The sequence below is a fragment of the Mauremys reevesii genome, linkage group 6 (assembly GCF_016161935.1).
Source record: "Mauremys reevesii isolate NIE-2019 linkage group 6, ASM1616193v1, whole genome shotgun sequence".
NCBI lineage: Eukaryota > Metazoa > Chordata > Testudines > Geoemydidae > Mauremys > Mauremys reevesii.
Window position 1 is genome coordinate 95,522,946 of NC_052628.1, and position 17,519 is coordinate 95,540,464.

The following is a 17,519-nucleotide window of genomic DNA, read 5'->3' on the forward strand; positions in this document are numbered from 1 at the left end:
AGAAGCCCCTGGAATCCCTTAAAATTGGGTCCCTAATCCATGAACTATTGGAATTCATTTACAAAACTTTTCTCAAACATTACATGAATATATTGTCTCATACTATAGAATTAGAATTTATAATCCCTATTCCATGATGAGATATCTTTGAGCTATAATGTATCTTAATTAAAACTATCTTTAGATAGGTTTTTTCCTCCGAAAGCATTTTATAAAAAAAATCCGATTTTTTTATTTAAATCACTGATTTTTATTGAACCTGTTACAGCAGGCTAGAGACCCTAACCATGTATTAAGGCCCCATTGTGCTAGGTGCTATACCAACACATAACAGAAATACTTAGATCATAAGCTCTTCTCATTCTAAAATGAGAGAGACTGATACATAGAAGAAGCACAGGGTAACAGTGAGATGATTACTTCAATTCTTTTAGCATAAGAAAACTCAATTTCTGTTCTGCCTGCAGTCAGTGAAGCAGCTTCTCAGTGGTTGCAACTGACAAGTTCTGGTTTTGATTATTTTCTATAGTTGGACTATCCCATAGTAGTAGATTAGATTCTTGTCCAGCAAAGCACCTGAGCACGTGCTTAACTTGGAACACGTGAGCAATCCTAGGAGCAAGGATCTCCCTGTATGTATCTCATTGCTGGATCAGGACGTAAGTCAGCACCAGCTTAAGGCATTGAGCGTTCCACAAGAAGCACCCAGCATGTGGCAACATGGAGCCTTGAAAGGTTAGCTTTGTAGTAGTTAGCATGTTGACTACATCTGTGAAGGTATCAGTGTAAGGGTTTTTCTTTCCTTCCATCTCATTCAGTTGGGTATAGTACTTTAAACATAATGATATTGTCTTTGTATATGTGCTGAATTTAGTGAATTGTTTGAATGTAAGCTTTAGTCTGGCTTTTTTAATACTGTGTGCCCGTATGTTAATATTGAAAGCATGTAACATTAAATCTACTGTTCAGTGGAATCAGTCTCTTTTATTTTTTTCTTTCTCCCTCAGTTTAGAGAGAAACTCAGCACATGAATAGAAATGATTGACTCAGTCAAAATAAGGAGACAGAGCACATTGGATTTTTACTCTCACTATGAATTTCTCTGTGCTGTTCAAGGCTCTGTCCCACTAAAAACTGTGAAAGCTAATGTGAATCAGGGCATTCTTGAGCTAAATGCAGATCGCCTCAAGGCTCCTGACTGGGCACCACTTCTGAATGCTATCAGGCATAATAAGACTTTGACTTCTGTTGTAATAAGAAGCTTTCATCAACTGGGTCTTGGAGAATCAGGTTTGTAATGAACACTTGAGATCTTAATTATATCTGTCTAGTTGGGAATTCATTACAGGAAAACTGGGAGTTTTTTTAAAAATGGTTCACCATCATGTCCTCTTAATTAGAGCACAATAGACCAATCTTGTGTTGAAAGCTGAGTTATCACAACATAGGATTGTGTGGTATGAATAGCATCAGCTGGAGACACTTAGTGGAGCTCTCTCCTTTCCTTTTAATGGTCCACTAGGTGGTGGTGATAAAAAAAAATCCAAGAGGTATAAAAATGAAATTTTAGGCATTACTTCTTGGGGATAGGAAAAACTTACCCTATGGCCACTTTATTTGTATCTGTTAGGGGATTCCCTCCCCCCCCCCCCCCCCCCCCCCGGGGTTTTGGCTTCTGTGGGAGATAGGATACTGGATTAAATGAACGACAGTTCTGATCCAATATAGCAATTGGTGTGTGTATGGGGAAAAAAGGAATAATTCTTCAGATATCACAATCATAAAACAAAGAAATAGGAAAAAATTCTGGCCCCACTTAAATGGCAAAAATCCCACTGATTCAGTGGGACCCGGATTTTATCCGTGATTCACTTTTGTTGTTTATTAGGGGCTGACAGACCTAAAACCTACTTTAGAAGACGAATTCCAGCAATTCGATCAAAAGACATGACTACTCAATTATGTAAAGCCATCAGAGGTTGTCTGAATATATCAAGTGCTCTAAAAAATTTGGAACTTGAGGGACTGCTTCTAAGAGAGCGAGATCTAATATTTTTAACAAAGGTAAGACTTCAAATACACAAAAAAACCCAGTGTATGCATTTAGCAATAAAGATGTTGGGTAAGATTCTATTTTGCACTTCTTAAAGGTTTACCACAGATGTAGGTGGAGCTATGGAGATTTAAGCTTCTTTTGCCCTTGATTATTCTCAGGGTTGGAGAGGCCGCTAGTGTAACTTAGACAGATCTGGGGACCTCTCAAAGTTACTGCAGCCTCTTCAGGTTGTCTGGCATGTTGCAGCCCTCCCTCTGACATGTCATCCCAGCACTACCCTGGCATGCCCCCTTCACTGGGGCTTAAGAGGGAGTGCTTAGAAGGCAGATTTACAGCTATTTTCCACAGTTTCTGCACTAGGAGAATCCTTCCTCAGACACAAATAAGGCTTTTAGGGACCCTTTGCACCATTCTGGCCCTTCTACATGCATAAAGGATCCATCGTGGGAGTGAGGACCACTACTTTTTCTTCAGATATGTGCTATTAAAATATTGCTGTTCAAGCATTTAAAAAATGTTTTCAATGATTTTTATTTTGAAGGGGTTGGCCAAGACGTCATCTTTGGAGAGCATGTCATTAGCACATTGTCCAATTGGAGATGGAGGATTGGAAAGTAAGTTTTGAAATTTCAAAGAAATAGCCTAAGGTGATCTGTGTCTTTTGTGTTACTGCTTTTAAAATACCTTTAAAAAAAAATCTCATTGTTCCATCCCTATTTAAAGCTGTATTGATTATAACAGAAAACAATCATGTTCACTTTGAACATTGTGAAATTTTGTGTGTGAAGTGCAAGACTTGTCATTGCTGTGACTATATATCTTTTTCTTTTTTTAGTGTTTGGTTTTGAGCATTCTTCACACTGAAATAAAGTAGTACCCTACTGTATGCTGCAAGCAAATAAACTCTTATGTTGAAAAGTTCTTTTTATAAATGCTTACAAGGCATGAAATACATTAGCTAGCATTTATATTAAGTAGAATATCTAAACTGCTTTAACATGCAATATAAAGCACTTCTGAAATATACCTATTTTAAAGATATTCCATGTTTGTATGCAAAGAGTTATGGAACAGTTAAAATATTTTTATTTAAAATAAATAATATACTTCACTCTTCTACAGTAGTTCTTCGTTCAAGGATCTAGATTCTTTCCAAATGCTAATTATGCCTTTATAACACTACCGTAAGAAACATGGTAAGTATTATTCATTTTAATTATCTGACAGTAATTTTTTTTTATCTTTTTAACTTTAGTAATCTGTCAAAGTGTGAGAAACTCAGCCAACATCAAATCTATAAATTTTACAGGATGTAATTTGACCTGGCGGGGAGCAGAACACTTGGCCAATGTCTTAAAGGTAACCTGCCTTTTGTAAAGGCAAATATTTAAATGGATTAATATAATGTATATACATTGTGATTCATAGCTGAGTCTAGTATGTAAACACAATTTATTTACATATTTTAATATTAATAACATTCTGATACCATAGGAAAAGCCCTAGTGTAATTTACTGCTAGTGTCACATTGGGTTCCCAATATTCCTCTTAAGATGATATCTCTTCAGTGAGAACTGGTGCTAGCAAGATATGCATATATGGCTATTTTTTTATTACATCCATGAAAATAATATAGGTTTATATGATGAGAAATAGTTCATGTCATATGAATGTTTAAGACTCCAATAATATAGCTCAGCACATTAATGTAATCACAGTTCTACATATCCTGGTTTGATTAAGTGACTTAGGCCCCAGTTAAACAAAGTACTTAAGCATCTGCATAACTGCAAGCAGTGAAATCATTGGGACTATTTGCATGCTTAAAGTTACATATATGCTTCTATACCACCCAGGATTAGGGCCTATGAGAGCACAAATAGTCGTTCTAATTTTAATTGTTTGCACTACACTTTAGCTGCTGTCTTCTTTTTGTTGATAAAGAAACAAGCTAAGCTTATGCACATCAGTAGCTCAAGGAAAACTACACCTCTACCCCAATATAATGCTATCCTTGGGAGCCAAAAAATCTTACCGTGTTATAGGTGAAACCGCATTATATCAAACTTGCTTTGGTCCGCCGGAGTGCGCAGCCCCCCCCCCCCCCAGCACTGCTTTACCGCGTTATATCCGAATTCATGTTATATCGGGCCGTGTAATATTGGGGTAGAGGTGTATTGTATTTTTGGCAATACAACCTCCTTTTCTATCCCAAGCATTGAGGTCCTGATCCAATGCCTATGGAAGAAAATGGAAGTCTTTCCACTGAGTTCAGTGGGCTTGGATCAGGACTCTTGCCCTTATGGGCTGTATTCAATCATTTGGAAGCTGTTAAAGCATGAGAGACAAACAGATGTGCTTAATTAGAGCTGTATAATTAAAAATATTGTCTAGATGGCTTTCTAGCTGAAATTTAGGCCCAAATAAAAGACAGCCTGGCTCCCAGACTGTCTGAAGTATACACAGAGGCTTTTGTTAAAGACTCTCTACCTTCTTTATTGAATGAGTCCTTATTTTCTGTTAAGCTTTAAGCCTGGCAAAGATGCCCAAGAATGTGCTAGCTTTTGCCCAATACCCTTATTGAACTCTGGCATTACTTGTCTAAAATTCTACCTGGATGACTAGAAAAAATGAGGACTGTAACGCTGCTTACATAGGATTTTTACAAAAGAGACGTGGGTCAAACAACGTTTGTCAGCTTCTCTGCACTGTCCTACTGTTTTAAAACCCTTCAGAACTGTACTATCACACGTAGAAAAAGTCTTTGTTCCTCTTTCTACAAAAATTTGGATTTGGTCCCTCTTTCATTTCCTGGATTAAACTTTTGTACTCCAGTCCTAGCTTCTGTTGTAACCACTCACATCATCTCCCCTCCTTGGTACAAGACAGGATGTCCCCTGTCCTCCCCCCTGTTTGATTTGGCTTTGGAGTCAAATACAAATTAGAATGCCTAGGGTTCCCAAGAGATGAAAATATGCCTACATGCTGATTTTATATTTTTATTCACTACCAACCCTCTTCAGAATATCCCCAATATTACAAACCGCTGAATTGTTCGGGAAAATTTCAGGGTAGAAAATAAATTGGCTCAGGTTGGCAGCTCTCAGTATCTCTCAGGGGTGCTTAACTTTGCACTCTCAGATTATAGTTTTCATTGGCAGCAGGTGGAAATCAGGTAGTTAAGAGTCCTCTTTTCCAGAGACCTAAAAAAATAGTCAAAATTAATTTCAATCTTTTATCACACAGATGGTTTTGGATTTACATAGATGTCAAGCCCTCTCTCTATCCAGACAGAGTTAGAATATTAAAAACGAATGTTCTCCTGTGACTTCTACTTGTTCTTAGCTCTTTGCTCTGTTTCTTTTCAAAATTAATAACACTTTTAAGAGCTCCTTGTGGGGTATGGGCAACAAGCCCAGATTATCCTTTGGAAAAAATGCAACTGCCTTTTAAATCAGGAGGCATCGGTCTACCCAACCTTAGGCTTTACCATAGTAAATTGTCCCTTCCCCTGACGCCCAGTCTGTCATAGACTTTAAGGCCAGAAGGGACCATCGTGATCATCTACCTGCATATGGCCGGCCACAGAATCTCATCCACCCATTCCTGTAATAAGTCCATAACCTCTGGCTGAGTTACTGAAATCCTCAAATCTTGATGTAAAGACTTTGTGTTACAGAGAAATCCATCATTTACTCTAGTTCAATCCAGCAAGTGACCCGGGCCCCCATGCTGCAGAGGCAAATGAAAAACCATAAGGATCTCTGCCTATTTGATATGGGGGGGAAATCCTTCCCAACTCCAAATACAGTGATTAGTTAGTCCCTGAGCACATGGGTGAGACCCACCAGCTAGACACCTAGGAAAGAGTTCTCTGTAAGCCCTCCCCCTCTGGTGATCCATCTCTGACTGTTGGAGATATTTGCTAATAGCAATTGCGGCTGGACCATCTGCCACTGTAGGCAACCTCATCATACCATTTCCTCCATAAACTTATTAAGCTCAGTCTTGAAGCCAGTTAGGATTTTGTCCCCATTATTCTCCTTGGAACTGTACTCCTTTGATGGTTAGAAACTTTTGTCTAATTTTAAGCCTAAACTTGTTGATGGCCTGCTTATATCCATTTGTTCTTGTGCCAGTACTGGCCCTTAACTTAAATTACTTCTCTCCCTCCCTGGTGTTTGCTCTCTATAAATATATCAGAGGAATAATCACATCTCCCCTTAGCCTTCATTTGGTTAGGCTAGAGGTTCTCAAACTGGGGGTTGGGCCCTCTCGGGGTTGTGAGGTTATTACATGAGAGGGGTCACGAGCTGTCAGCCTCCATTCCAAACCCTGCTTTGCCTCCAGCATTTATTATGGTGGTATAAATTTAAAAACACTTTTCAATATATTTAAGGTGGGTTTGCACTGAGAGGCTTGCTATGTGAAAGAGGTCACCAGTACAAAAGTTTGAGACTCACTGGGCTAGACTAAACAAGCCACCCTCCTCCTTCTCCATTCCTCTGATCCTCCTAGTAGCCCTTCTCTGGACCAGTTTGAATTTCTTTCTTAAACATGGGAGACCAGAATAGCACACAGTATTCTAGATGAGGTCTCACCCATGCCTTGTATAGTAGTAATACACTTCCCTAACTCTACTGGAAATACCTCACTTGATACATTGTAGGATTGCATTTGCCTCTTTTACAGCCACATGACCTTGGCAGCTCATAGTCATCCTATAATTGACCAGGACACCCAGCTTTTTCTCCTCCTCTGTCCCTCATAAGTCTTGTTGTTAGTCCCTAAGTGCATGACTTTGCACTTAGTACTATTAGTTTTCATCCCATTTTTATTACTCCTGTTTTCAAGGTCATCCAAATCTTCTTGTGTGATATTCCACTCCTCCTCCATACCAGCAATACCTCCCAACAATGTGTCATATGCATATTTTATTGACACGCTCCCACTTTTTGTGCCAAGTCATTAATGAAAATATTAAATGAGTGGTCCCATGAATGATCCCTGAAGAATTCCACTAGTAATTACCCTCCTTCCTAACAGTTCATCTTTCATCATGATCCCCTTTAGTCTCCCCTTTAATCAGTTCCTTACCCACCTTTCAGTTCTCATATTAATTCCCATCTTCTCCAGCCCCAGTTGTGCATGGAGGAGGGAATTGTCATCCCACTACCACCAGAATTAGTCCCAAACTTAGGCCTGGTCTACACTGGGTGGGGGGTCAAACTAAGGTACGCAACTTCAGCTACGCGAATAGCGTAGCTGAAGTCGAACTACCTTAGTTTGAACTACTTACCCGTCCTCACGGCGCGGGATCGACGTCCGCGGCTCCCCCGTCGACTCCGCCACCGCCGTTCGCGGTGGTGGAGTTCCGGAGTTCACGGGAGCGCGTTTGGAGTTCGATATATCGCGTCTAGATGAGACGCGATATATCGAACTCCGAGAAATTGATTGCTACCCGCCGATATGGCAGGTAATGAAGACGTACCCTTAGACTTCTACCCTTTCTTTAGGGAGAAATCAGTCACAGTTTTGCTGCTAGGAAAGCCTGGTGTGTGGTTGCTTCTGAGTTTAAATATCATCCCTTATTACATTGTCTTTAATTTGGGATAACTTGAAAAATGTAACTGCCCATAGACCTATTCTTTGGCCCGATAGGATTAAAAAGAGATTTTGAGCATAAACCACGTAATTGAAAATGATTCCTTCATGCCCTTTCCTCACCTATGCAAAATGTCTAATTCTACAATGGTAGAAGTTCCTAAGGTGTCCAGCTACCAAAGATTGGTACTCTGATGTGGTTGGCCTGCCGGCAGTGCAATAAATAATATTTGCAATAGTAACAACCAAGATGAACGTATAGATATATGGTCTGCATTTTTGGAAGTATTGGAATAATCAATTTAATTCCCTGTTGGGAACCTTGTTTGCAGTGCCCTCCAAGACCATAGCTACCACTCATCTTTTATTCCTTCCACCTCTTGTATTCCCCCCCCCCTTGGTCCTCTCTTCACTTTCAATACCCTTCTTTCCTTCTTTTGCTTCTTTTTTCTCTCTCTCCTCCCCCGCCCCCCTTTTCTAAAGAAGTGATTCTGGAGAATAGTTTGATTTTACTTGTATTACCTATCTTGTATAATCTGATAATGTCTCTCTATTCCAAGTTAGATACATTTCTTTTCTTTGTCATCTCTGTTATATTTAAAGAATAAATAAATTGCCAATGATGATGACTCCTCCACAACCCTGGGTACATTTTTTCAAGGATTAATTACCCTTAAAAATTATGTGCCTTATTTCCAGTTCGATTTGTCTAGCTTCAGTTTGCAGTTATTGGATCTTGTTCTGCCTTTGTTTGCTAGATTAAAGATCCCATTATCAAGCACCTGTATCCCATGTAGGTACATATAGACTCTAATCAAGTCACCCCTTAACTTTCTCTTTGTTGAGCTAAATAATAGACTCAAGAAGCTCAATCATTCTGAAACATGTTTTCCAGTACTTTAATAATTCTCGTGGCTTTTTGACCCTGCTCCAATATATCAACATCCTTCTTCAATTGCAGACAACAGAATTGGATGCAGTATTCCACAGTAGTCACACCAGTCCCAAATACAGAAGTAATATAATTTCTGTATTCCTACTTGAGATCCACCTGTTTATGCCTTCAAGGATCATATTAGGCCTTTGGCCACAGTGCTGAACTGGAAGCTCGTGTTCATTTGATTATTCACTGTGACCCTGAAGTCTCTGAGTTACTGCTTCCCAGAAAGAAGTCTTTATAAAAAGTCTTTATTCATGAAGACAGTTGTGGGGCTGGTATCATTTTACTGATGGAAAAATATCAGCACCTACCTTAAAAGTTCTAGAATGCCAGTTCTGAGGCTTAATTGTTGTTTTCCCTTGTACTATAAATTTTGGGTTTTAAAACAATAGTAGGACATGAAGAATGACACTGTTCCCTGTCTACCCAGCAATGCTGAGTGGTATATGGTGGGTGTGCTGTTTGGGAAATCTGTGTCTCTGAGAGAAGGCGAAGAAGCTATAAACTTGCTAGATGGCTTATCTCTTCCTTGATTTTGTGGTTTTTGCATTAGGTATGTTACATGTATATGAAAGACCTTTCTCAAAGGGCAGTTACCAGTGATTTTCAGTCAAAGTAGGAGGACATATCAAATGGAGTCCTGCAGGGATCTGGCCTGTGTTTTTTTTGTTTGTAATGTATTTTCATAAATGACTTGGATGATGGAGCAGAGAGTAGTGCTCATAAAATTTGCGAATGATACCAAGCTGGGAGAGGTTGCAAGAGCTTCGACGAACAGGATTAGAATTCAAAACGATCTTGATAAATTTGAAGAATTGGCGTAAAATCAGCAAGATAAAATTCAGACAGTTGTAAGGTACTGCACTAAGGAAGGCAAAATCAAATGCACAAATATAAAGTGGGGAATAACTGGCTAGGCAGTTGTATTGCAGAAAAAAGACTGAGGTTATAGTGGATCACAAATTGGATATTAGTCAACAATATGATACTGTTGCAGAAAAAGGCAAGTGTCATTCACGGATATTTAAACTGGAATGTCATAAACAAGAATGACATTTGGCACTGGTAACATCTCACCTGGAGAACTGCATCCAGTTTTGGGCAGTATGCTTTAAGAAGGATGTGGGCCAATTGAAGAAAGTCCAGAGGAGATCAAGAAACATAAGAGGTTTAGATAACATGACCTATGAGAAGATTGAAAGAATTGGCCATGTTTAGTCTTGAGAAGGTAAGACTGAGCGGGGACCAGGTAATGGTCTTCAAATATGTGAAAGGTTATTATAAAGAGGACGAACAGTTGTTCTCCATGTTTAGTGAGGGTTGGACAAGAAGTAATCAGTCTAATTTTCTGCAAGGAAGATTTAGGTTGGATATTAGGAATAACTTTCTAACTATAAGGAATGTTAAGCTCTGGAACTGGTTACCTTGGGGCTGTGGAATCCCTGCCATTGGTGTTTAAGGACAGGTTAGACAAACATCTCTCAGGGATGGTCTAGGTAGCCAATCCTTCTGCTGGGGAGGGTGAGGTAGATGACCCTTTGAGGTCCCTTCCAGCCCTATGTTTCTTGGTTTAATGAGCAAATCAAGTTTGCAATTCAAGACTTACAGTGAACATTACAAGCTCATAATGATTAAAACTATTTAAATATTTTTTTCAATAATAGAAGAGAATATGGTAGAACTATAAGGTGTGTTTAAACTGAAGTGTTGGTCTTTGTGAAAATAAGAAACAAAACATTTTAGCGAGTGTCTGTTAGTTAAGACACAAGTGTGAAAGAGGCTATATCTGTCCCTGCTTGATAACAGGCAGGCAGGGATATTCCTAAGGAATTCTCTGAACCTGGTTTATATTTTACTTCCTGAAATAATTTATCAGTAATAAGAATGAGAGTTAATGTGTAAGAGCATGATTGTGTGTATTTCTTCAATTCAGTAACATTGTAGTTAGGTTTTATTTCATTTCAATAATAGTAATTGTAATTGAATCATTATTGTAATTAATCTTTTTTGCATCAGTGTTGATGGCTTCACCTCACCACTAATGTTAACTTGTTCTGTTTTCAAAGCATCAGGCAATGAAAAGACATGGTGAAGCTTGGGCTGAAAGTCTACGCTATAGGAGACCTGATCTTGACTGCATGGCAGGTTTGAGGCGTATCACTCTCAACTGCAATACACTTGTTGGTGATCGAGGGGCTAGAGCCTTTGCAGAATGTCTTGGAGAGGACCTGTGGCTGAAAGGTATTGTAAAAAATTGTTTTGTGCTTCTAAGTAGGGTGACCATATTTCCCAAAGGTAAAACAGGAGACCGGGAGGAGCTTGAGTGAGTGTCAGTGCTCACCTGAGGCCTGCTGTTCAGGGCTGGTGTTGCTGCTCTCTTTCTCCCTCCCGCCTGTCCTCCCACACCCTGAACATTCCTCCATGTCCCAGTGGGAGGCATGCCCCACTTTTTTGGCAAAACTGGGCATTTGTTCCATTTGCTCTTGATAACTGATGATCAGATGGCAAGAGGAAATGGGACAAATTCCCAGTTATGCCAAAAAAATCGAGACCCCCGGGACAGGGCTTAAAAAGTGGACTTTCCCAGCCAAAACGAGACGTGTGGTCACCCTGCTTCTAAGGCACATTAGAAGTAGTCTTTAACAGTAGCTGATTTGCATCTGTAATAGCTGTATAGGTAATACATTTTTAAGTTTAAGTATTTAACAAGCTAGGGATAACAGTTACAAAATATAAAGCTAGTAGCCGATATGTGGAGAGGTTTTATAGAGGAAGAAATAATGTTTTCATGGTCATTAGTTAGACGCTGCTTGGTATTTAATTCTAATTTTGGTAACTGTAATTTTGTGAAACTTCTGAACAAATTTTGGTGGCAATCTTATAAGGGTCTTCATCTACTGTACATAAACCCTAAGGTGGCTATAGAATTCCAGATGTCTTGGCTTTCTTACAGCTCTGTAATCTGGAGTAATTTATTGGTTGTAGAATTTATTTTACCTTTCAGTATGTTTGACTGTGGACCGCATCTGGGAAAATACTGTGGCTGTACAACATGAAAGAATATTGCAAGAAATGGCAAAGCTACAGCAAGTTTAAAAGTATTGGATAGTATAGTTATCTGCATAGTGATGTGGTTGTAGTTTTCCCCCTGTGAAATACTGAAGCCAGTATTTAAAATCTAAGTTATTGAATTTATTTATTTTCTCCCAGCAGCTGTTGGTTGGTGTTCAGCACCATTACATTTAATATTGCCTTGCATATTAGATCTTGCTTCACTGCTGTTCAAGTTAGCAATTTTCAAAACCAATCATAAAGATAACTGAGTGTATGAGATGATGTGGTAGGGATTTTTAATTTAGTTTTAAATGTTTAGAAATATTGTATAACTGCTATCGTTTAGTGAAAAAGAGACATTCTAGTCAAGAGTATTCTGGATTTAAACATAAGCCTTTAAATTCTGCTGATATTTCAGTATTTTAAAAACTTTTTAAAGAGCAATCCTTTTTCTATTCACAAATATTTATTTTCTTTCATGTTTGTCCAGCAGCCTAAGTTTCTTCTAAGCTTCCTATTAAGCACTGCGCAGGCACTCAGGGCAGTGGCCAGGAGAGATGCCTCTCCACCAGCCCCGGACCCAGCCCAGCCACAGAGCTGCCGCATCTAGGGGACATGCGCCCCTTCCCCAGCCCCAACTCAGCCTGGTCTGGACCTGCCGCGGCTGTGGGAGAGCCGCCTATCCCATGGCCCCAGCCCCGGAACTGCTGCAGCAGGGAGAAGCTCCCCTTCCCCCCAGCCCAGGTGCTGCTATGGGGGGGGGAGTCCTATCTTCCCAGGACAGACTGCACCCCAAGCCCCTCAGCCGTGGCCCCACCCCAGAGCCCCCTCCCACACTCTGAACCCCTCAGCTCCTCCCCCACCACATGAATTTTGTTATGTGCACCAATATGGAGGTGATGTGTAACACATCGCCTCCATATTGGTGTACATAACAAAATTAATTCCGTACATGGTGGGGAAAAATTAGAGGGAACACTGCCAGCAGCTATATCTTAAATGTTAATCTCCATCCTGCATTTAAAATATTACCTTAGCTCTCCCTTGAGTAGAGCTGAGAATACTATTTATTTATTTATTTATTGATTGATTGGTTACTTGCAAGACTCTTAGGTACATGCATGTGGATGTTTTCATTATGGATAGATTAATTATTTGAATTATTGGTTCAAGTGATGCAACCGAGTAACGTTTAATCTTTTTAAACATTTCAGCTCTTGACATGCAGCAGTGTGGAATTTCCAACGATGGGGCAAAATCATTGTTAGATGCTTTTCAAACTAATACAACTCTAGTGATATTGGATGTAAGAAAAAATCCATTAGTTGGTATGTACTTTTATCTATCCTTCCATTCTGATTAAAAAACAAAGATTTTTCATTTATAACTTCTAAAAAATGTAGCAATTTCAGAAAAATTAAACCAGATTTTACTGAATATTTGCCAAGTATGTTTTAAATAAAGGGAGATGTTGACTTGTTTTATCTTGCTCTATTTGCGTGAATATTAAGGCTGTCAATTTAATTGCAGTAAACTCTCGCGATTAACTCAAAAAAATTAATCACAATTAATCACAGTTTTAATTGCACTATTAAACAATAGAATAATAATTGAAATGTAATAAATACTTTGGATTTTTTCTACATTTTTCATATATATTGTATTCTCTGTTATAATTGAAATCAGTGTACATTATTTTTTATTACAAATATTTGCACTGTAAAAATGATAAAAGAAATATTGCACTGCAGTACTTGTGTTAGGTGAATTGAAAAATACTATTTCTTTGGCATGGAGTGAAAATTACAGATGATGGCATAAATATACTGACACACGAAGAGAAGGGAGTGTGTCAATATATTTGTCATGTGTCAGTATATTTATGCCTGCATCTGTAATTTTCACTCCATGCATCTGAAGAAGTGAGGGTTTTACCTATGAAAGCTTATGCCCAAATAAATCTGTTAGCCTTTAAGGTGCCACCAGACTCCTCGTTGTTTTTGTGGATACAGACTAACATGGCTACCCCTCTGATGCTATTTCTTTTGGGGGTTTTTACAGTGCAAATACTTGTAATCAAAAATAAATAGAAAGTGGGAACTGTACTCTTTGTATTCTGTGTTGTGATTGAAATCAGTATATTTCAAAACGTAGAAAACTTTCAAAAATGTTTAAATATATGGTATTTTATTATTGTTTAACAGCATGATTAATCACAATTAATTTTTTTAAATCGCTTGACAGCCCTAATGAATATTTTATCAAAAATAATTTAATTTTGAAATTAATGAAATGAATTCATTTTTGTTTTCACTCTAGATCACACTTTGATGAAAAAACTTATTGAAAGAGTTCTCATGAATGGAAACAGTGCCAGTTCAGAGGTATGTTTCAGGCATTCTGGAATGACTTTTGTTTGTCTGTATTTGGATTTAAAACAAGCCATGATATTATGACACAACGTGATTCTGTACAGATTAGTTTTTATTTAATATTAAATTAAGTGTATGTTCAGGTTGCAGTTTAGAAAATGCAAAAGTTAAAGCACCAGCAGCAGCATTAACTATGCCACATTGAACATCCTGTATATCTTATGTATTTTACAATGTAAACTAATAAAACAGGAATTAGATATTTAATAAGAAAAATAGAAAACGGTGCATATGTACAAAATGACCAAGTTAAAAATGCTGTTGGAAGTTCTGTATCTTCTGGAAGTCCTGATGTTTAGTGGTCTTTAATTGGTCAACCTTAATGTCTCAGTAAAGCAGTTCTTTGTTTGAGTTCCTAATTCCCTAGGTTAGGAAAATAACACCTAAATAACAGCCTAAAAATATGTTGTTTTTTTAAATCAGTGAATTAAATTCTTCTTCGAGTGATTGCATATGTCCATTGTGTGCCTGCTGTACAGTTATTGGATATCTTTTTACCTCACTGGTACCCTTTTGGACAGCCATCAGCTTTGATGGCCACACCATCTTGTATTGTGCTACACAAGGTTAAAGGCATTATGAGGCCCCATCCCAGCTTCATGCGTAAGGTGTTCTCAGATTGGTACCTAGCACAATGTATTTCTCTCCCTATGTTCTTCTCCAGACCCCATTCCCACCAATGGGAATCTTGTTTCCCGACCCCAAGTGTAAATAGGGTGTTCTTCTCTTACTTGGAAAATACCAAACCTTTTATACAATCCAGTAGGTTATTTGTAGCATTTGGGGAGATGTCAGGGACCTGTTTACTAGAGGCTATCACTGGATTAGGAGATGTATGAAACATTGTTACATCTCAGGTAGGAAACCAGCACACCCTGCTATAAAATACACAGTCCAGGAGAGCCAATGTGGCTGTCAGGGTTCCTTCCCCACTCTGAACTTTAGGGTACAGATGTGGGGACCCGCATGAAAGATCCCCTAAGCTTATTTACCAGCTTAGGTTAACAGTAAGCTGCCACCACCAAGCGTATTCCAAATCTTAGGGGAGAGCCACTTGGAACTCTGCCTTCCCCCAAATATTTCCCAAGTCCCTAACACCTCCTGTCCTGGGTAGATTTGAGACTAATTCCTCCCCCCCAAGTCTTTATACCCCTTTTCCTTGGTAGGTTTGAGAGTATACCCTCACCAATTTGTCCTGATGAACACAGCTCCAAAATCCTTAGATCTTAAAATAATGAAAAATCAATCAGGTTCTTAAAAGAAGAATTTTAATAAAAGAAAAGGTAAAGTTCATCTCTGTAAAATCAGGATGGAAATAACTTTACAGGGTAATCAGATTCAAGGAGCCCAGAGGAACCCCCTCTAGCCTCAGGTTCAAAGTTACAGTAAACAGAGGTAAACCCTCTAGCAAAAGGAACATTTACGAGTTGAGAAAACACAGATAAAACTAACACACTTTGCCTGGCTGTTACTTACGAGTTTTAAATATGAGAGACTTGTGCAGAAAGATTTGGAGAACATAGATTGATGTCCGGTCGCTCTTAGTCCCAAGAGCGAACACCACCCAAAACGAAGAGCACAAACAAATGCCTTCCCCCTCCAAGATTTGAAAGTATCTTGTCCCCTTATTGGTCCTTTGGGTCAGATGTCAGCCAGGTTACCTGAGCTTCTTACCCTTTACAGGTAAATGGATTTTGGTGCCTCTGGCCAGGAGGGATTTTATAGAATTGTATACAGGAGGGTTGTTACCCTTCCCTTTATAGTTATGACAGCAGCATAATTGCGTTAGGCAAGTTCTCTTAATGAAGATAAGCACAGCAGCAACTTGGTGTCTGGTGAAAGTGTTCACTAAACTCCATTCCTTGGATTTTACATTGCGCTCCAGTGCTTAGTTTAGGAGACTTTTATACTACAATGCATATTTAACTAAACTCCTAGCTCGCTGTCCTGCTGGTGGATCTCATTATGTGTTACTCTCCCACATGTGGGAAGACTCACAAGACCTTGAAGAAGAAAGGGAGATTACTTACCAGTGACTGTTGTTCTTCAAGAGTTACATCTGTGTATTTCTTCTCTCTTCATACCTTCTCTTCTGTCTCATAGTTCTATATAGCATCAGGCCTCTGTGGTTAGGGAGAAGGAACTGAGACAATTGGAGATTGCACACCCTTATATGAAGCACCTCCCAAAAGACACAGCTTTTCAAAGCAATTCCACATCTCAATACCAGGGATAGTATATCCCAAAAATGGGAATACAAGTGTGAAAATGCAGAGGTGACTCTCCAAGAACAACTGTAAATGGCAAGTAGCCCCTCGTTCTAACTGTCAGACCTGCAAATTCAACCTGGACTCTGAAAGTCCAGCTATGTTCACTCTTGCTTGTATTTTGTTATTACTTTATTAAGCCTCATTTGCAGAATCTTTTTCTGTTGACTCATGAGCCAGATTAGAATCCAGTTAACTTTCCCATAATTGTAAGTATTTTTGTCCATAAAGTATGTAAATCTGACTCTCAATACAAGGAAGGCAGATCAGCTGAGAAAGACAAAGCTGTTTTTACATTAACATTCTTTTCTGATAATCACCACACTAAGAGAGAGAATCATAAAATCCTACCAGAATGCTCTTAATAATTTTATGCAATGGGGGGCGGTGGTAGGATTTTCTGATGTGACAAATGCTGTTGTACTGATGCCAAGCTTTTTGGAGCCAGTGGCTTCCAAGTGTCATCATATCTACAACATGGAGACACGTACTTTAAAAAGCAAACAAAACACCGGAATAAATACTTGGAATATAAATCTAGAAAAATACTGGTCAGACCCAGTCCTTTTTGAGAATCATCTAGAGCAGTGTGGTGTCACCTTGAAGGAAAACAGTAAATTCAAAGCACAGCTTTTCCTTTGATCTCAGTACACTTCAATTTTAGTGTGAATTCTTGAGATAAGTGTGCCCTATTGGCATGCCCCATCACTGCAAGCACTGGAGAAAAAAAAACAAAAAAACCTTGATGCTTTTTTAAAAAAGCTATATTTTATTTGTAATATAATATCTTACTAGAAAGTCTTTATTATGCTGGAGAACTTTGGCTGGAGCCAGACATTCCTACGAGTCAGCGCTGTAGGGGAGCATGGAAAGCAAGTGCCAGTTTTTCCTTTTTACAGAGCATGTGCTGTTTTTCTTACTATAAAAGGAGAACTGTTGCACAGAGGAAGAAAAATTGGATGGGGTGCTTTAGAGGTGTTCTGGGAACATTTGCCTGCAGATAGTATCATGTTATATTTATATCCAATTAAGTTGGAAATTATTTTGTTAAATAATAAGTGATCACACCCTCTAAAAATCTTGAAGATTTTTAACTCATTCCTGATTATTGAAAACTCAAATTGTTAGCAAGTCTACATAAGTGAAGTTTATTAAATAAAATATT

The 17,519-nt window shown here is 38.7% G+C and overlaps 1 protein-coding gene across 10 annotated transcripts in view; it reads left to right on the forward strand.

The window, feature by feature from the left end:
- CEP78 (centrosomal protein 78) overlaps positions 1 to 17,519 on the forward strand; it is a 48,823-nt gene that overhangs the window by 5,849 nt on the left and 25,455 nt on the right. For all 10 annotated transcript variants that reach the window (XM_039545171.1, XM_039545174.1, XM_039545175.1 and 7 more), the window contains 7 exons: positions 1,008 to 1,290; positions 1,889 to 2,064; positions 2,598 to 2,670; positions 3,312 to 3,415; positions 10,668 to 10,842; positions 12,870 to 12,983; positions 13,975 to 14,039. In XM_039545171.1, coding sequence (XP_039401105.1) covers positions 1,038 to 1,290; positions 1,889 to 2,064; positions 2,598 to 2,670; positions 3,312 to 3,415; positions 10,668 to 10,842; positions 12,870 to 12,983; positions 13,975 to 14,039 — 960 coding nt within the window. In that variant the 5' untranslated portion in view covers positions 1,008 to 1,037. The remainder of the gene's footprint in view (positions 1 to 1,007; positions 1,291 to 1,888; positions 2,065 to 2,597; positions 2,671 to 3,311; positions 3,416 to 10,667; positions 10,843 to 12,869; positions 12,984 to 13,974; positions 14,040 to 17,519) is intronic.